The 20,545-nt window shown below is 50.0% G+C and overlaps 1 protein-coding gene across 5 annotated transcripts in view; it reads right to left on the bottom strand.

The window, feature by feature from the left end:
- Nucleotides 1–26: 26 nt before the first annotated feature.
- The window catches only part of PITPNM2 (phosphatidylinositol transfer protein membrane associated 2), a 132,416-nt gene continuing 111,897 nt past the window's right edge, over nucleotides 27–20,545 (bottom strand). For 2 of the 5 annotated variants that reach the window (XM_084297518.1, XM_084297519.1), the window contains 11 exons: nucleotides 19,760–19,909; nucleotides 14,666–14,830; nucleotides 12,412–12,618; nucleotides 10,500–10,648; nucleotides 7,830–7,946; nucleotides 6,993–7,109; nucleotides 6,636–6,784; nucleotides 5,717–5,866; nucleotides 5,444–5,627; nucleotides 3,990–4,118; nucleotides 27–3,701 (listed from right to left, as the gene is read on the bottom strand). In XM_084297518.1, coding sequence (XP_084153644.1) covers nucleotides 3,354–3,701; nucleotides 3,990–4,118; nucleotides 5,444–5,627; nucleotides 5,717–5,866; nucleotides 6,636–6,784; nucleotides 6,993–7,109; nucleotides 7,830–7,946; nucleotides 10,500–10,648; nucleotides 12,412–12,618; nucleotides 14,666–14,830; nucleotides 19,760–19,909 — 1,865 coding nt within the window. In that variant the 3' untranslated portion in view covers nucleotides 27–3,353. The remainder of the gene's footprint in view (nucleotides 3,702–3,989; nucleotides 4,119–5,443; nucleotides 5,628–5,716; nucleotides 5,867–6,635; nucleotides 6,785–6,992; nucleotides 7,110–7,829; nucleotides 7,947–10,499; nucleotides 10,649–12,411; nucleotides 12,619–14,665; nucleotides 14,831–19,759; nucleotides 19,910–20,545) is intronic. The other 3 variants (XM_084297521.1, XM_084297520.1, XM_084297522.1) reach the window with 3 other exon arrangements.

Here is a 20,545-nt window from a genome sequence, read left to right as displayed (position 1 = left end):
CTGCAGCAGAAGCAGCGCGACTGTCAGCGGTCGTGCTGGTGGCTGCCCAGACAACAGCGACAGGGAGGTGCACGAGAAACTTTTAATAGGCTTTCATTTCCAAGCAAACACGTCCTTTGTAACAAAGATAAGTTAGGTCTTGAACCTGACAGTGCCCCTTTAGTAAGGACGGGAGATACATTCATCTTTCCCTCACCGCATCCAAGTGGATCCTCTTCCATACACATGGAAAGACATCGGGTCACATGCATCGCTCTCCAAAACAGCTCAGAACAAACAGGTTATAGACACAGAATTCAACTATTGCTATTGTTCTTTGAGTGAGTAGCACGTTGATCTTTGCTTCAGAGAGATGAGTGCCAGATGGGGGTGTCTGAAGATAGACTGATGCAGACTGTGATGGACTGAATCGGTGGAGAAAACTTATTGGCATATTTCCTGGTAACTACACCCACGTCATCTGGTATTATTGCAGCAAAAAAGGTCCTGCTCTACAATTGCTTCTCCATGTCGGATTTGTACAATGGCAACAGATGGGGGGCCAGTGAAAGGACCTGGGGAAGTTTCAAGAAGCTCAATAAAGGATGAGGACGGAGGTGCTATGATTGTCAGTCTAACTGGTTAGTAGCTGTTTAAAACATGAAGTGGTGGAGAGGTGAGTATAATATTGCACTTCTGCATTCATTGACAGTTACATTAAACTTGGTCCATGAAGTAATTGCTTTGTACATAATGCCTGAAACAAAAAGCTACATTTTTAAATATTAATAAACCCTGAAGGTTCCAGTTCCTCCAGACATTTCTTCCTCTACATAAATAAATAACTTTCCATTTTATATATCCACTTTGTATGTTGAACATTTACATTCGCCTCTGTTTTACACTATCTACACGTAAGAAAATGTGAACATCTCATCAGCATTGGAAAATGTACAGACCATGCCTTGGTTGTGGGCTTTGAGGAAAAGTTGGATTTTGCAAAGGCCATATCCAAATTTGCAGAATTTTGTTTTGTGATGTGGTTTGGTGACTTCACAGGATGGATTGTGGCTTGGCTTCCTACTCGGATGGCAACTGTTTGATAGAACATTCGACTAGCAAAAAGCTGTGGGACGATTCACATTGATTGGAAACCCAGCGAGCTCCGGATGTACATTCAGAGAGAGCTTAGCCGGGCCCACAGAAAGGGAAGTCAGTTTTCGGTAATAAAAGTCATCGGATACATTCTGCAATTGAATAATTATCAAAGAGAAGTGGTTAAGCAGTTTGCAGTCAGGCTGCAAGGACGTGGGAGATGCACTGTGCGGGCGGGCGGCCGGGTTTGAGCGCCCCGCTGGCAGCTCAGCACTGTCCCTCCGCTGGCGGCGCAGGCAGCGCGCGCGTTGCGTCTGCACCGACGCCCCGAACACGAGGTCTACCTTGGATGCCTGATGAGTTTAGGTTTGCCTACTGTGGCCCGGAGCCAAGTAGCAGAGCAGTGTTCACAGTGCTGTGTGTCTCAGTGCGGCCGTCCTGCACTTCATATTGAAACAGTTAATAAAATGAAGCAGCCAGTCTAAAAAATTGTTGTTATAAATAAGATCCTCGTAAGTAGAAAGTGATATAAATACAGGTAAGGGTGGTGGGGGAAGCGGGGTTACACACAGTCGAGGAGCTCGGTAGGACTATAAAATCTCCACGTGAAGAGGCCAACTGGAGGCTGTAAATGGGCACCCCGAGCCCCCCGGGGGGTGCCCCTCTGGCCCGGGAGGTGTGTGCAAGGAGGGAGCCAGGCCCCTCGCCGCGGCCAGAAGTCCCGGCCAGGCTGACCTGGGGTGGGACAGGGCTACGGGGCTTTCTGGAAGCCCCCACTCTAGGCACTGTTCTCCTCTGGTGCTGCAGGCACCGCACCGCACACCCTGCACGTCTCGGTGTCACCAGGGTGTGCCGGACAGCAGCGATGGCTTCCCCCACGCACCGGGCAGCTCCCTCACCTCGCACCCAGCCCCGGCTCGCTCCGGCAGCACACAAACCATCGGCTCAGGCACAGCCGCTGAGAAACACACCAGGAAAATTAAGATATGGCCTTTTCTTAAGCTCGCCTGACTTTGTTGGCACACTTCCTTACAGTCTCCTTACTGCTGGAAAAACTTCTGCACAGAGTTTTGTTGTTTGTTTTTTAAATATATACATATACATATATATACGTGTGTGTGTGGGCGTATGTATATGCACGTGGATGGATATACATACACACACACACACACCCTGGCTTAGCAATATTTCTTTGTCATGCACTACAAACAGTTAGATGTAGCTACATGAGATGGTAACAGGTTTCCATTCTAAAAATCATCAGTGCAAAAAACAATGAGGTTTTACAGTTCAGTAACTACTGGTAAAAGAAGCGAGTCTAGTTCCCATTGAAGCTGCTACTGAACTTGGAGAGAACCTGGGAAGAAGAAAATGTCTCAGAGGTGGGTGTTGAGAGAGTCAGACCCTGCATTTGGATGAGAAGAACTGCTTGCAAATATATGGTGGTTAGTTTTGGAAATAATATAGAGCAATATTTGGAGACTTTTAACAGCAAATTAAGTATCTGAGGCTTGTAACAACTCAGGGTAGCTTGTATTCTTCTTTTAACAGGTCAACACGTTAAATTCCATCGGCTTCTAAAATGTCTCTTTAAAAAATAACAGTAATAACGACCCCACTTGCTTGGGCGTGAATCTGCCGACATTCTGCCCCTACCAACAGCATCTTTCTGCTTGGCCACTGCACGTACTCCTTGCGAAAGTGGCTGAACTTGAAGCTCCTCGTACAGGTAAAGCTCTCGGTTGCTCTGCCTGGCACAGCCCCTGGTAAATCCCTCGCTTGGGGCTGTCTGTGCCGGGGAAGCAGCGCGCTCACTGAACCCCAAACCCACCCCGTGCCAGCACTGGCAGAGCACCTCGGTCTGACTCCTGGGACAACCAAGAGCAAGTTCCCCCAGCCTCATCCCTGTTCCTGTGGCTCTGAGGACAGCACTCGGTCACGCGTATCGGAGCGATGGCTAACAAGGCGAGGAGGCACGTATTTACAGTCACTAAACCTGGATAAGAGAAGGAGGCAGGAGAGAGCGCGATCTTGACCTGGAGACTTTCCCCCCCCCGGTTTCCAGCTGTTCCTTGGGCTCACGCTGCACAAACCTGACGCTCCCGCTTGCAAGGCCTGAACGTTCCGCGTGGGAAACATCCCATCTCTTCCCAGAACACCACGATGTTATTAGAGTAGCACCATATTTACCCTTCCAGCCCGTAACGCCGGCCTCGTCCCTCTTTCCTTTTGTTTTCCCCTCCGGTGGCTACAGCCGACAGTCGCTGGCTCTGGCTCGGCTACTTCTGCCCCAAGAGGCCAGACTCCAGGCGGGATGCCGCGCTCCGACCCCAGCACCCCGTGGCGATGCTCATGCTTCTTTGGCTGCGTTCCCTGTCCCTCTCCTTGTCGCTGTCGGACTGGCTCTGGGTGCGCTCGGGGCGGTGGCCGGCGCTGCTGCCGCCGGCAGCTGAAGGCTGGGAGGAGATGGTGCGCAGCAGGTGGTTCCTCTTGCGCAGGAACTCGGTCTGGCTGGGCAGCCCGAAGCTGCCCTTGCGCAGTGCCATGCGGGTGGTGTTCTTGGCGGGGCGTGAGCGGTGGTTGTACTCCAGCTGGGCCAGGTGGGCCGCGTAGCCCTCCGTGATGAACTGCAAGACAAGGGGGACAAGGGCAGGCGTTAGAGGGACAGGAGGCGTTTCCCCGCTAGGCTCTGGGAGCTGAGTGCTTTCGCTGTGCCACGCTCACTGGGTGATGTACAAGACATGGAGCCACCCAGAGAGATGTCACAGGTCCTGCTATGTGGGACCTTCCTGTCTTGAAAAGCGCCAGGTCTGAGAGCAGCTTTAGGGTGACCAAATCCCCGCTGCTCTCCCTCCCACGGGAGGCCCTTGGCTTTTCAGGCAGCACCCAGGGGGCTCTGACGAGCCGGCTCCTACCTGACACTGGCTCTGCAGCTTCTTAGTGGGTCGGCCAACGATGTAGATGTGGGTGGGCGGGAGGCTGATGGAGCTGTACACGGAGATGTCCTTCGTGGAGCCGTATGCCGCGTGGATCCTCATGTGGAGCTGCAGGGAGAGAAAGCAACACGCGGTCAGAACATATGGGTGCTCCTCGCTGCTCAACAGGCAGGGCTGCTTTTTTTTTCTTTTTTTTTTCTTTTTTTTTTTTCTAAACAGCATTTGTAGGAATCTCAGGTCAATAACTTATGTAAGTTCCCAGCTGGATAATGCACCGCTGAGCAAAGCATTAATTAACAGAGCCGGGGATGTTTACAGGCCGGAACAAGAGGAATAACAGCAACAGGCCAGCAGATCTCCTCTGGCTGAACGGCTGCCGTGCCTTGAGGTCCGCAGGGGGCAGGGATGCCGCACACTTCACTGCCTGCTTGCCACTAGGGGAGAGGAGAGTTTTGCAGCCCCCTGTGCAGTCAGCAGCAGCACGGAGCCTTCCCCTCCACTGGCCGTGCTGCCACACGCAATACCACTGCTCAGCGCCGCGGGACGGAAGGAGCAGGGACAGGCAGTGACACACAACTGCCTTGCGGGCGTTCATCTGCCTGCACTCGCAGCAGAGAGCAAAAGCAGCTCCTGGCCAAAGCCTTCATCAGGGGGTTGAAGCAGGGGAGGTGCTGACACTGGTGCCACCACAGACCAGGCTGCTTTGCCCCCAGAGCTGCAGGGAAGCCGGGGATATGGCCTCTTTGGCCCTGGTCACAAACTTGTCCTCCCGGAGGACAAGGGAGAGCAGCCAGCGCGGCCCTCGTGGCAGCAAGTCGGAGACAGCTGCTCCTGCCTCCATGGCTCAGGCCAAAATGAGAGTCCAAGGGTTAACAAGGGGTTCCCTGCTCTTCAAGGCAGGGCATGAGAGCTCTGGATGCTGACAGCTACTTCGCTTGCCAGGCAGAGAAAAGCTTGTTTTGTTTGGAGCTTTTCTGAGCCTCTGGGCTGAGTGACGTTACGGCCTCCCTGGGGTGAAAGCCGCTCTACGCAGTCTCCTGTCAGGGGTAGGTGATGCAAGGCCACTCCCTGCCGCAGCCCCACGCCCTCCAAAGGGCACCTCAGACCTGCAGGTTACACGATGGGCAGACAGAAAGCCACTGAGCAGGTGACAAAAGCACATGAGCAGGGAAGGGGAGGCACCGCTCCCTCTTTCACTTGGCATTTGGCGTTGGAAGAATCGGTGATGAGATGGGACAGTGCAGAGCGGAGATGACACAATTTAACAGCACAGACACTTTGTGGAGCAATAAAAGGATGAAAATAAAATGAACAGAGATTAATCTTCCACTGCAGGTCGCATTGCTGCCAAGAGACTGGTGCTGACAGGGGCAATTGGACAAGGAGCAATCTAAACCCGTGCTACGATCATATTTCAGCAGGCGCAGGCTTACGTCCGTGATGAGGGATTTCAGGAAGTTGGCCTTGTGCCGCAGCGGGTCGTGAACGAGCCCATCGCAGAACGAGACGATCCCATGGGGGAAGTTGTGCTGTGCTAACCACGCTACCACCCTCTGCTTCTGCATGTCGGGGCGGCCTGTGACGTAGATAATGAGGTAGCCAAGGTCTTGCCAGTGCCTAGAAAAAAACCCACAAGTCCATGGATTACAGACCTAGAGCAATGCTACGGGCAAAGCAAACCGACTGCCCCAGGCCCTGCTGCTCACCGTACAACATCGACCGCTCCAGCGCGGACTTTGGGGTCGCTGCCCATGATGGAGACACTGGCTGCAAAGGAGCCGTCGATGCTAAACACTACAAACTCCGTCCCCTTGGGCAGAACCGTGATGTAGCTGTCCGCGTAAGTGTGGTCACCCCTGAAAGGGAAACGGGTATTTATACATGTAGGCATAAAGATACCGAGGTTCTTTCAGAAGTAAAGTGCACCACGAGCCCACGGCAGCCCCGGACCTGGCCCAAAGGCTCTAACAGCTGTGCTACCCTTGGTTAGAGCAGTGATGGGCACTGCAGGAAGGACTCTGTGTTGAGGTAGGGTGGGAAATAATGCTCTAGAGCCCTGGTGTCAGTGCCCGTCAGTGACTCAAAACACGCTCCCAGAAGAACATAGCTGCTTCCACCACTGAAAAGCGGTGAAAAACCTCTTATCCCCCTTCCAAAGCTGAATGCCAGCAACTGGAGCTGAGCTGAAACCTCATGGTCTGTGAATTACCATGAGAACAAAGTTCTGCCTCTCAAGGACAAGTTTATAGTCTTTAAAATATGCTCGGCTGTGCAGTTTCGTAGATGACAGTGAGGCCATACACCTATGGTGCAGAAGGCATGCAAGCTCCTGCAACCAGAGCTCAATTACCATCCTGTTCACGATGTAAGAGGCAGAATAAAACATGAATCTTCCTTTTATAGCTGCAGAGTACATATCATTTTGCTCCTGTTGCTGGTAAACTGGGCTCTGAACACACCCAACAATCAGAGCTGCCACGCAAGGAGGGACCGTACTCTACAATTATCAAATTCCTCTTTTATTCTGGGTTACAGGTCTATGACTTTGTCACACAATCGCATGGCCTGTTTCAAGCCTTTTCTATCCCCTTGCAAAATAAGCCACGGCCATCCAAGGTACATCACCTGACCACCATCTTGACAGGGTACACGCCAATGCCCAGGCGCCGGTTCTCAGGGATGACGTAGGAAATTCTGCCACTGCTGTTGCTGATCTCAGTGTCAAAGTAAACCCACTCTCCTGACGGCGGCTGGGTCATGATGTGGATGTCCACCTGGGAACACAGCAAATCTGGGTCAACAACGGTGATAAAGACGAGTTGTACAACAGGCCAAGCACAGGGACCTTCCATCCAAGCCCCTTCGTTCAGCTAGACCAAGGCACAAGGGTAGGAAACCCAAGCAGGCAGTGAGGGAGCAGTTTCCGTCCCTGTCCCCCCCCTCTTTTCACCACACGGCGCACAACCCCACAGCAGACCGTACCTTCTCTCCCGTGAGCGTGACCATATCGAGTGGACCGTACATAAACCTCCCAGTTAAGGTCTGGGGCCCATCTTCATTAGCAATGGTGTCGTTTATCCTGTGGTTGGCTGCGACATTCTACACAAGTCAAGAAGAAAAAAAAAGAAAAGGTTCAGTGATGAACAGTCTCACAGGGGAACGCCAAATGTGACTGCACAAATCAGTGTGGGGGTTTCTCTGTCATTCCCCACCCAGGTCACCCACAGCTCTCAGCTTCAGAAAATAATTTGACCTGGAGGGGAGGTGAGACTCTGTGCCCTGCACCGATGACAGGTACAAAATGTATGTGGCTGAAGAGCCCATTTAAAAGGCAATTTGTATGTGCAATTCTGTTTCTGTCCATTAGATCTTACACTTTCCATTTAAGAGGCAATACAAACAGTTGCCAGAGAAAGTTGCTGACATTGTTTCAGCTCTAGCAGAGAACTGCCCTCTTTCAGGAATCAGAAACATTTCCTGGGAACGAAGGGCATTCACACAGGACTTGTGTTCTTGAACTTTGGAAGAAGCTGCTTCTCCTTCCCTGACCTCCAGCCACACTCGCTGCACTTTACATGGAGTGAAGCCAAGACCTTGCTGATACAGATCTTTCGGGTGCCTTTTTCACAACTTTATGAGTGAAATATCACTAACATATATCAGCAGCATAGTGTCTCTGTCTATATAATGTGGCAAGAGCATGGACAGATGCAGGTGCCCACGGTGGCCACCTCCAGCACCATTCCTGCAGCCCAAACTGAAGCCTCCGTAGGTGACAGTGTCCCTGCCGCAGCAGAGGCAGCCCCCAGACCCCCTCACCCGCAGCTTCACGTGTGTCCTCTTGCGGAGCCACTTCTCACGGGGCTTGGAGGGGGTGAAGACGGACACCTCCTTCCCATCCAGCTCCAAAACGCTCGAGTTCTCGTGCCTCATCACCTGTGGGAGGAAAAATCCCATCCGCAGCTTAGCCACTTGCACAGTGCCCCCTCTCCTCCTGCCTGTGCTTTCCGCATCTCCCCAGCCTGTGCTGAGGGAGGGCAGTGCCTGGACAGAGACAGACAAGTTCTCCTGCTGGGCATTTGGCTTGTCAGCTAGCACTTTGAGAGGCTGCTCCCTTAAGAGCAGGGAAAATTGGTTTCTTCTGAGCTAGCAAAGTCTGTGGCCAGCATTCATTTAATCCTGGCTGGGATGCAGGTAAGAAGGGCGAGTTATTTAGACTGTCAGGAGGTATAAAACTGCCTCAAACACAGCAGAAAGGGCTGCATTTAGAGACCTCCCTTCCTGCAGGCACTTGCTAGTCCCATGGTCTGGCAGAGACTGATCTCCAAGCCAGTAGGTGTCACTGCACGGGAACAGAGATCCGAGAGGGACAAGGTCATGTCCCCCAGCCTTTGGGAGCAGCTCCTGCCTGCCAGGACACAGGCAAGAATGGAGAAGGAATCCAGAGAGAGGAGGATTATATCCTACCTAGGTTGCTCTTCAACCAACCCCAGAAGGGAAAAGGAAGACTAACACCACAGACTTCAAAGGCGAGGAGGTGTCTCAAAGGCTGCTCTAAGGCTGGGGGGTGACCCTGCAAAGAGAACTCCAGAACTGCAAGCAGTCTTTTGTGACCCTGACCCTCCAAAATATTAAGAAGACTCTCGTGTGTCAGCTCTTCTACAAGCTCTCGAGCACAGCCTGTGGGGTCAGCAGCTCTCCAGCTGACCCAGGCAGTAGTGGTCTGGCACAGACCAGCTCGCTTTGCAGAGCTGAAGTTGTTTTTTCTTCCCGGGAAACAGAAAAAGGACCCCAGGGAGGGTGAGCTTGCTGGGGAGGGATTTCACAGAAATCCAAGGCAAACAACATAACAAGTTTTACCGAAAATTATTTAAATCGGGAATCTATTTTGAGTCCCACTTGGGCTTATTTTAACAAGATTCAGTCTTTGGAGGCTAACACTATCCAACGGCTTTCTTTTACACTTTGTCCAGAGATTAGAAACAAGTCCTTATTAGGGGAAGAAGTGGTGTGGTGCTCTGGAAGGACAACAAGAGGAGAGGGCATGAGAAAAATGACAGTCTCGAGGCAGAGATGAGCGAGTAGAGATAGGCACTGGGGAAGCAGGGGTGCCACACTGCAGAGACAGACACTGGCAGGCTTTGAGCGGATGGAGAGCTGCAAGAAATGAAGTTCCCCACTGTGCTGCAGACCCAGGTTTGGGCTGAATCCTGAGTAATTGGCTGTGCTATTTTGGGAGGGGGGCCTTTCACGTGTGAGACCATCGTGGCTGTTCCCACTCAGGCACAATTAAGGGTCCCTCACTGCCTTCAGCCCCGCTGGGCTAAGTTTGATGCGGGGCTGTGGTTTCACAGCAGCTGAGCTGGCGAGGTGTGTGCCAGCACGGAGACGTCTCGCTGGGCGAGATACAGGCAGAGAAGAAAGCGTCTCGCTGGATTATCGCTACTGCTCTGCTGCCACCAGCACCGACATCTCTGTTGTTTATGGTTCGCACACAATTTGGAAAACAGCACTGAAAGAAAGTTTGCCAACAGAGTCATAAATAATTGAGAGCTGCAGTCGAGGAGGCTGGAAGGGAGCGGGGACAGCTTAACAGCTGAGCTAACACAAAGCAAATCCAAGCGCCGTAGTGGGCAACACAATCCACTGAGTTGCTCTTTGTTTTGTTGTGTTTTTTTCCACTTCCATGCTCCAAGCACCATTCCTTGAAGGGGTTCATACTTTGTAAGGCAAATAACACTCTTTCATCCCCCAAGGAACTGAAGAAAAAAAATTGTTGAGGAAAAACAGATTTTAAACAGTGAATTTAAATCTCAGGCCAAATTTAGGTTGACAGTCTGAGGCATCAGACTGCAGAAATCCCCATTTACCTAGCCCCAGGAGAACTGCTTTGTACTGGAGGAACAAAAACTAAATCCCAGCACAGTGACGATGGTCTGGGTTCCTACAGGAGACTGCAGTAACTCAGAAACTGAGGAACCCAGCCCTATTTATCAACTCATGTCAAACTCATACAGAACTTCAGTTTTATCAAATTTGGTGCTATTTCTGTTTAGACACCAAGAAGTTTCTTTAAGTTTCAGACTTGGGATCCAAACTCACACACAGAGAACAGCTCACTTGCAAGAAACAAGTGCCTCCGTCTTTTGCCACTGCGATCTGATGGGAAACAGCCCCAGGCTGCTTGTCTCACTCCAACGCTCCTTAGGGAGACTGCCTAAAGCCTGCTTTGATGGCAAAACCCAGACCTGAACTAACTGGGTACAACAGCACCCATCCATTAATTTTACATGGGTGCAGCTCTGCTAGCAACATAGGTCAGAAACAAAAAAACAGGGAAGAAGATGGACCTGCACAAAGGCTATTTTCTCAGCTCTATGCATCAAGAAGAGTAATGGAAGGTATAGTGGAAAAAAAAAATCCTCCTCCCTTTTTTTCCCCCAGCAGAAACAGAGCCCAAGGGAGATGAGGGTGTGAGGATGACCGTACCTGTCTCAGCAGGAAGGAGACAACGTCTGTGGACTCCCAGTAGCTGGCGTGGAAGAGGTGAGGTAAGGCAACCGTGGGGAAAGCTGTCAGGGCGTCAGGACAGTAGAGAGCGTAGTCGATCCTTTTGGTTCCCCACCATTTGGCAGCAACTAGAAGGAAAAGATTTGTTCAAAGCGGGTTCACGTGCACGCACAGTCTGTCACAAACGGTATTTCAAGGCGCTGGCCCCTCGCTCCAGGTAGGCCAGGAAGCTGCTCCCCAGATGGTCGCACTGTTAAGAGGGAACAACCAACCCAGGGCTTATTGTCTGCTCAACCCGAAGGAGGAACACACAGAGGCAGCAGCACTTGAGCTCTCCTTTATTTAAGGACATACGAAAGTACTAGAGGGCAGGTATTAACTTGTCATTAATCCAGACCACAGGGAAGGGATCTAAGGCTCACATGCAGTGAGCCTGGGAATCCACGTTCCAAAGCAGAAGACAAAATTGTCTCCTGTGGGAGGAAGGATGTGCGTGCTGTCCACTGCAGTGTGTGCCCAGGGTATCTCCAGCCCTGCTTCAAACTCCTTTAGCTCTCACCAGGGAGTGAAAGACTCTTTGGCACCCAGATCTCAGCCACACTGCACAAGATATGAGTGCTGGGAGCCCACGTGAGATGTTAAAGGTGCCACAAGGCAGGGTGCTATGGCTCTTGCTGCCAGGATTGGCAATCCCCAGTAAATCCTCGTTGCCCTCCGAGGCTACCATGGTGCAGGTGACAGAGATGCCTGGCCCAGCTCTGGGCCAGGGGCTCTGGGACTCCACTGCACGGGAGACTGAAAAATGCACCGAGATTTGGGTGGGCAAGGTCACAGAAAATTCAGAAGAGTTTCTTCTACCAAACAGCTCACACACAAGTGGCTGAGAAGTGACCATTCGCACACCACCACACTTCAGCGCTGCCCTGAAGACACACACATCCTTTCCAGCTCCAACACAAGCACGTTTCAGCCCAAAGCCTCCGACCCTGACGGCGTGGGCAGCTCTCCCAGTAGCGAGGAACCCTCAGCTCCTGCACCCTCTGGCCTGGAAGAGCAGCCATGGAAAGGAGAAGATGGGTCAGGTGAAGACAGCAATAGGAAGAGCTGAGTTTGCATGCAGGTCGCAAGCTGGGGTTTTGGCAGAGTTTTTCCTCTGACTTGTTTTTCTCTGTAACAATTTTCCCTTTATATGGACTTCCAGGAAAGCTGCCAGGCATAAGGTGCAATCCAACAAAGCCTTCTTATTAAGGGAAAGCTGCTGGTGATGAGCCCCGATGCTGAACTTAAAAAATGGACCCATCAGCTCCTTCCAGAGCCCAGCACAACCACTGTGAAGTGCAGAGACTTACAGCATCAGCACTTCCCCATGGCCCAAAACCTGGTGTGCTGAATGCCCAGGCCACCTGGGGCCATCCTAACGGCCCTTGAGATTCTGAAGAGCCAAGGGAAAGAGAAGGAGGGCATTGCTGGATCAACATGGCTTTTCCAGATCACACAGGCACCTCCTCGCAGCCACTTCTGACTTTCTGCCTTCCAAATTGGCAGCTCCTGGTCACGTCCCAACCTTTCATTTCTCATGCAAGTCCCCAGCTTGGGTGACTCCAGATTCTTTGTATGAAGAAGCCAGGATTTACTCTTCTGTGTTCAAAAGACATCATGAGGGTGGTAGAGGCAGAAGCGTTGTCCCCACAACTCTGCCTAGAAGAACTCCTGCTCTTGCCAGGTGTTAGCAGTGTTATTTATGAGTGACCTTTGGAGCAAAGTGACATAAGTACTTGTTAAAATGCAATCAGAAATTGCAAGTGTCTCAGTGAAAGCACATAGATTTGTTGTGAAGATCTGTGACCACTGAACAAGAGGAGGTTGACTGGAGCTGGTCTCTCCAGAATACCTTTCTTGATGTCCAGGTTGGGTATCCGAAGAGCACAGTCTGCATCCTGACTCGATGGCCCTTTGAGTTTTCTTCCCTTTGAAGGGACTTCATCATGTTTATGCTGCCTGCGTCTCTTGGATGAAGTCTGGGTGGGGGATTTGTGAGGGAGTGCAAGTTGGGACAGAAGGCTAAACCCTCTACAATGGTTAAGGTGGTGTTTGGTTTCTAAAAAGAAAAATAAATACAAAAGCAAACAAAAAAACAGAAGTCATACTTCTTACATCACACACGATGCAGGCAACACCACTTCCATCCTCCAGAAGCTCACGCTGTGAGGAAGCTGCACCCTGGGGAGGGCTCCCAGAAGGGAAGCGCCATTTTGCAGCGCCCTTGTGGCTTGCAGGCCATGTTCAACCCTCAGTGTATCACCTTCAGGCTGCTGCTGCGCTAACAAAATTGAGTGTATGAGCTGAAAGGCTGGGGCTGAGGGGTTGTGCCAGCACGGGGAGGTGAAGGAAGGGGCTGAGAGCACAGCAGGGAGAAGGAACGGGGCTGGTCACAGGCCAGGTGCCCTGTGAGACCCCATGCTGCTGGCTGGGTGCTGCCCAGCATTTCGGCAGCTTTTCCCCACACCTGGTGGGGCCTCTGGAGGGCCAGACGTGTGCTGAGGGCCGGACTTCTCCCCTCTGGTGTCACAGACAGGTTTTGATGGCTGTGAAGCATGCACAGGAATAATTCCCACAAAACATAAGTCAAAATAACTGGAGGAAAGCCGTAAGACTCCCCAGATCTCTGCAGGCAGGCAGGGGGATGTGCTGACGGACACGAGGGCAGCAAAAGGTGCCCCTCATGTTGACCAGTGGGTTCCCCACCTACACAGCATGAGCGCCGTGCAGGCCTGACCCTGCCCTCAGCTGGCGGAGGCAGGATGGCTGCGGGGCCTCACGCGGGGCCTTCAGGCACCATCCTGCCATGAACTCTTCCTAACAAACAACAGCAGCCCCCAGCTTCCCTTCTGGGCCGGCTGAGCTTGGCAGCTCTCTGTGGGTGTGAAATGAGCACAACACAAACACCTTCTCCCTGAGAAGCCTTCCTCCCGTGCAGATTAAAAGTTAGCAAGAAAGCTCGTCAGGACGAACACAAGAAGGCACGTTGGGCTTACAGCATCGGCTCTCGGATGCGCTTCAGGGAAGAAAAGCTCATTTGTCCAAGGGCAGGTAGTGTGTTCCTGCTGCAAAGGTTGCCTCAGACAGGACAAGAAGCCTCTGCCCTGTGCCCACGGACTTCCAACAGCTCACACTTGCCTCAGGAAGTGTTACTAAGCTCAGTAATTAATTATGAAGCAAATTGTTCATAGTCCTGGAATTTAATGTGCTGGGAACGGATTATCTCTAAGTTTTCATCACTTTCTGGGACAAAAGTTTGGGCTGAAGGTTTTTTGGTTTTTAAATTTGTTTGGTTTTCAGCCTCTTTCCATCCGAGTTTATCAGAGGTCCCTGAGGATATATTCTGTTAATCTCACACCTTCAGCTGAAACAAGGAACGGGCTGAACTGCTAACAAAGGCTGTTGTTCCTCACCATGTTAGCTGTAAAGTTATACAGGTTTTGATAAAAAATAAAAAAACATCCTTTTTCTCCTCACTCTGCTCTGGGACATGGCTCATAATTGACTGACTCCTGGAGCTGCCCTCTAGGCTACAGAAGAGCTGAATTTTCTATGCGAAGTAATAAATAACCCAAACCTTTTCCTGCCTTTCAGCATTACAGAAGGGCTTACTTGTCCCCTCCTCTTGTGGATCACGTTTAAATAATGTGCATCAAGCCACGCACCACATCCTGCATTACTAATCTACAAGTGCTGATCCCCACTACTTCTGCCAGACTCTTATCAACAGCAGCACACAAACATCCCTTTGGGTTAACCCTCACCACACAGCAGCCAAATGCTGATCAGAGTTATCAGTTATTACCATTTTTGAACAATTTACACCATAATCACCAGCACAGTCCAACATGCATAACACGGCAATGGCCCCTGTGTCATAATCTGGCTCCTCCAGGGGACACGATAACACGCAGCACTGACTAGGACACAATCAGGTGAAGGTGAAATAGTTCCAGGTTTGGTTATAAATGGAAAGCATACCCCAGACAGACAGACAGACGGACAGAAGCTGCGTGGCTCTGAGCCAGAGCGGGGCGGCTCGGTGCACGGCGCTGAGACAGCGGTGTGGTGGCGAGCAGAAGTGTTGGAGGGGGTGAAACACTTACTGTTGGCTATGTTGGAAGCAGTGTAACTGTCTGCCATTCCTGAGACCTGGCTGGCAATGCTGATCTCACTGGCTCTCCGGAAGCCCCTGAACTGAGGGGCTGAAATGGGGGTGGACAGGGACGCGCTTTCCATGAAGACGGCACCATGAGACTGAACAACATCTGCTACAAAGTTGAAACAGGGAAATCAAAATATTAGACCAACAGACAGAGGCTGGGCAAGATGAACTTGAGAGGAGGAAGAGGAGGCAAACAAGGCTCGTAGATGCAAAAAAAACCTTTCAAAACTGATCGGAATGAAAAACATTTCATTGGAGCTCTAGTTTGAAAAGGAAGCAAACACCACAGCAGGCAAAGAGGCATGTGGCAGGAAGAGCAGTCCTTGATTGAGAAAAGCAAAATAATTAGCTAAAAAAAAAAATCCAAAACCCCAAACAAAAATCCAGGCACTTACTTAAGCAGCAAGAACAGAAGCATGTGTCATACATACAGATGTGAATATATACAACTTTATATATTCACACTGAGACAAAATAATAACCAGGGGAAGGAGAACAACAACAAAAAAACAACCTTTAAAAAGGGATATTTGTTTTCTTGAAACATTTACACTTAAATGAACATCTCCAAGATAGAAGCATTAATGCAAAAAACATCAAGAAAACATCTTCATGCCTGGCATGGACTAAATTTGAACTTGTATTTCATTGCTGATGGATACAGCCAACACTCGTTAAACTAAAACAGGGGCTACTGAGGAAAAAGGAGCCTGGTGCTGAGCACTTACATCTCCAATCGGTGTTGGTGGCTCGGGGAGCGCTCAGTCTCTGTGAAAACAGAGCTTCTTTTGTACAACGTGCAAGTCTGGATTTTAGATCCCAACCTGAGGTTTACCAAGTGTGGCTTAACCCTCTAGTACATAAATACAGAAAAGGAGGATTTAAAGGCATGCTCACGTGGCCCTTATACATGTATTAGGGGGAAACGGACCTAAAAACGTTCAGGACTGGCAAACCAAGAGATGCTGAAAGTCAAGATAAAATCTCTGCATTTCATTTTTCCCCCTGTAACAGTGGTATGAGCACCCACCCCTCTGTGGATGCTCTGAGGCCAAATTAAACGTCTCTGGGACATCCTGCACTGCAGAGGGTTTGTGGTGCCAATACCACGTGCTTCACAGCAGGCAACACAGGTATGACAGTAACATGCAAAAGCAAAGCTATTTACTACTGCTTTAATGTTGCCCATCTCTGTTGTACCTGAGTAGCAGCATCTGAGCTTTTTTTCCAGACAGGGCAAAAGTTTGTGCCCAGCTGGGCAGCGGATGCCACGGGGAACAGAAGTAAATTACTCCCCCGCACCAACATCCTCCGCCTACTTCAGCCAGTTTGGCAATCCCTGGATTTGATCCCAGCGTGCGGCTGACACAAGGCGTTGTTTTGGCAACTGGTTTATTTTAATACAGATCTTTTTGCTTGGGGCTACTGCTCTGCTTCCTCCGATCTTTCAGTTCACAGCAGCAGTGTCTGTGCCCACACAAATCCTGCTGCAGCGGAGGGAAAGAGAATGTATGAAGCAGAAAATGTGTAGATAAGTGTCGGTAAAAGAGTTCTGTTCTCTGCAGGGAAAATCAGGCCACAAGCTGCTCTGTGTAAAAGCTTTGTGGACTGCAAGATCTGAGTCCTAGCGGGAGCCTGACCTGATGATGAGCTTCACACACTGCCCACGTTGTGCCTGAAAGGCCATTACCAGCATCACTTTCTCAGCACTTTCCTCCACTTTTCACCTTGCCTCAAGCTGCTGGCTGTCAAGGCTGCTACCAGCATCCACAGCCCAGCCAGCCCCACTAGGCCAGCAGAGTTTTCTTACTGCAGAAAGCACCAGCACGAGGCAGGAGAGACAATTCGACCAGAGGCTGTGCTTGGGAAACATGAGCCAAGCCAGGAGCTGGCTGAGTTCAACCCCACAGACAGGGTGAGGGGTCTCACTCCCACTGCGGGCACCTACTGACTGCATGACCTGACACAGCCCTCTCACCTCTCCAGGTTACCCCTTCTTCTCCTTGTCTGTACAGACTGTGAGATCCTTCTGCAATAATCCCTCCCATCACATGGGTGCCCCGACACAGCTGCAGCGCAGGTGATGACTGTCAGCTCCCCTGAACTTGGTCAGATGCAGGGAGAGGTTTGGCTTTGTCCGACTAGGAAAAATGCCAGGCTCAGGTTTAGCTTGCACCTACCAGCGAGGCCTGAACTTCTTTTTCTCCCTTAAAAATAAACATCTGTGGCTTGAATTAGGAAGCAGCTGGAGTCTTACACCAATGCTACACAGGAGGAAAGGCTGGGCCAAATGGGTTGATCACAGCTCTGGCTCTGTTAGCTTATCTTCCCTTAGCTCTGCGTGATTTTTTACCTCCTTTTTTCATGGGCCCGGGAACTGGAAAGTACATAAAGTTAAAAACAGTGGCACTCTGGGCTTGCTTTCTTAGTCATCTGGCTTTCTGTGCCTAGCTGTGGATTTTTGAGTCTGAAGAAAAAACAAAACAAGTCAACACACAAAAAACACTTCAACAACCCCTCTTGCACCATGCTAGCTAGTGTCACACAGGAGTCCTTCTCCACTCGTATAAAAACCGAATCTGTTTTACTGTTACTGAGCAATGTGCTGGTGGCAGGAGTCTGCTCTGCAGGGGCTGACGTGCAGCCCGACTGCACCGTCCCTGTGTCCAGCCCACTTGGGTGACTGTCATGTTTCTCCCTTTTCCCAAGCTATGCACCCTCTGTTCCTGAAAGATTACAGTTTCTAAGAAAAAATGAGGGCCAGGAAGAAGCAGGGCAGGAAACGTGGACAGAAAACTGCCCCTTTAGCCAGGCTTCCTCAACCCCAAAGCTGCTGTGACAGCAACTTCCAGATAAAAACCTGTGACCTGACCCACAGGAAAAAAAAAAAGAGAACAAAAAACCACAAAGAAACAAACTAACAACATTTTTCCTAAACTCTGTGTATTCTTTGTACCAAATCCCTTGGGCAGGAAGGTTCTTGCCTTTTGGAAACCAAGGGGGCTGTCTTTGGGAATGATGTGATCAGGACAGGATGCAGCAGATGCTGCCACAGCGGCACAAAGTGACCAAGCCCCTGCGACAGCTCCTGCTCCAGAAGGGCCCTGCTTTCTGCTTTTCACAGGTGGCAGCCTGCGAGGTTTCTCCAGCAAACACTTCCAACCCAATCCAGATGCCTGGAACAGGACCAGCACCAGAAAGATCAAGTTTAGCCATCAACCACCAAGTTTAGCTGTTCCTTCAGGACATACATGTAGATAGAGGTGGACAGAGGTGCCACTGTTTTGCTGAGCTGGCTGAAACGTGCTTTGTACCATGTCTGAGAGCAGACCTCACCAGGGCGAGGAAGCTCCCAAAGCTGGAGACCTGGCCCGAGTGGCACCCTGATCATCCCTCTCCCGGCAGCACACGTCAGACTGATGCGTGAATTGAGATTTAACTGCACTTCTGCAAGAGCTGCCATAAGAAGCAAAATCACTTTGTTTTTGCCTGGCTATGGCTCTTTAATACTCATTTCAGTGCTGTACCTTTTTGTTTATGGACCCATTCGTCAATGTTCTTACTAATTGTTTCGCACTCAGTGAACGGCACCGGGCCATCCTTCTAATGTACTGCTGGCACCGAGTTAAGTCCTTGGGGCATCCAAATGGCACATTTCAGTATATGCTCTTTGCAGGCTGAGCTGTGCCACCGAAGCAGGGAGTACTGAAAGCAGTTGAAGATATGGAAGGTTCAATAAAAAAACAAAGAAGCCAGCCAGCTGCTCAGCACAGGCCAGACCCTGCCTGCACCAGTCACCAGCCAGTGCTGGGCACTCTGCAATCGCTACCCTGAGATCAAGAGCCACACAAATTTCCACACAAATTTCTGTTGTCCTTAAGTTGTTATGGTTCTGGAGATCCACTCTCAGTGGCTGAACTGGGAATCAGCACCTGCTGCAGTCACACCAAGCACTGCTTGGCCACATCATGCTCTTGAAACACAGGGTAGAGAGCAGAGAAGCTTCTGAAAGCCCTGTCCTGCCAGCAGGATGTATCAGATAACAGCTAACGGGCATTTCATCAGCGACCTCCGAAGTGATTAATTAATAGTGCCAGATCCTTTCCCTCTGCTTTGTTACAGAACATCACAGCACGGGCAACATGGCAACTGCACACCTGAAAACCATCAGGGAGAGACTATCTGGGATAGTCAGCGACGTTGCCATCCTGTATGACCACATAACATACTGGACTGCTCATGAACAGCAAGGGTCAGCTTGTTAAACAAATAAATAAATAAAAGGCAGCTGAATCAGGCTCCCAATGCAAAATAATAATAATAAAAAAAAAAAAAGGTGAGAATGGGCAAGTAAGACATGGGAAAGAAAGAACCAAAACAAAATCAAATCTCATTAAAATCACGATGCAGCACCAGCCACCACCAGAATAAATGAGGCCATGCAGCATTTACAACGGTAAAATAAGGCAAAACGAATGCGTCAAAGTTTGCTTTTAAGGCAGAAGTCGCGAAATTAATTTTCAAAAGCCAACACATACAGCTACCTTGGGGTCTGAAAGCCTCAGTCAGTGTATTCAGCAGAGCCACAAGCACTGTCCAAACACGAAATACTCAAATGGACAAAACCTGGTCTGACAGGCATTACATTTCTGGCCATGGTGCAGCGTGGCTGAGTGCTGGGGAATTGCACGCTGTGGACAAACCAAACTGTTCCCAGGGGATCCTGCACACGAGCAGGGCCACCTGGGGACTCCACATCTCCGTGCCAAAGCCTCTTCCCAGCAGCACAGCCACCACAGAAGGAAAAAAACTGAGCATGTGGCAGCAGTCTCCCCTTCCAAACTGGGCACTGTAATGCCAACTCATTCTTTTTCCTGCTGGGTCTCCCAGACCCCAAGCACGATCCCATGCAGTTTGTTCATGTGGCACAGCCTGAGACACAGCATGAAGATTTCAGCTCCAGGAGGTAACAGTATGATCTCCAAAAAGCACCCCAAGTACCCAAGACAACAATACAAAAGTGTAGATTACACACACTCAGCAAAACCGGCACTTTTATTGGAAACATCTTGCCAATTCAGTACGGGAACAGGGATACTTGTTTCCATGAAGCTGTCCTGGTGCTGGAGAGCACCCAGAGGGCTACTTTCCATGAGGAGGATGGGATTGTTCTGGATTGTCTCAACTAGAAGCAGATGGGAAAATAAAAAAACAACAAAAAACAAAAAAACAGAAGGACAAAGAACAACAGACATGCGGCCACAAAGTGTTAACATACAAACAGTTACAACTGAGCACTTCAACTATGAGTCAGGGTCTTCAATGAAAGGAAAACCTTCAAATAGAGGAAAAGAAACAAAACATGGGTGACTTTCCAAATAGACCCACATCAGAGAGATTAACTGGTAGCAGAGGAGAGCAAAATGATGGCATTTCAACCACAAAAGAAAAAGGAGTCTCTTAACCAGCTCCTCCAAATGAGCTGAATTCACAAATACCCAGCAGATCCAGAGAAATCTTTTTTTTTTACTACAAGGAGAAAAAAAAAATATATGCTCTAAGGGAGATTTACTTGAATCAGACTCACAGCCTACACAGTGCAAAGCACGGGAGTAAGCAGGGATGTGAATTTGATTTCACTCTGCACGTTGGTTGTAATCAAACAGGGACCCAGCATTTAGTACAGATGGCAAAACAGAAGTCTAAGAGGCTTCCTGAGCCCTGGACCAAAATAAATAAATAAATAAAAAGCCAGCTATCTGTGCAAGGAGATACACACAAATAGTGCTACAGAATGTTTAGTACATAACTAATTATAATT

Source organism: Netta rufina (genome assembly GCF_964035555.1).
Source record: "Netta rufina genome assembly, chromosome: 17".
NCBI classification, from domain to species: Eukaryota; Metazoa; Chordata; class Aves; order Anseriformes; family Anatidae; genus Netta; species Netta rufina.
The sequence above is the reverse complement of the archived record's forward strand: the minus strand, read 5'-3'. Positions and strand labels throughout refer to the sequence as shown.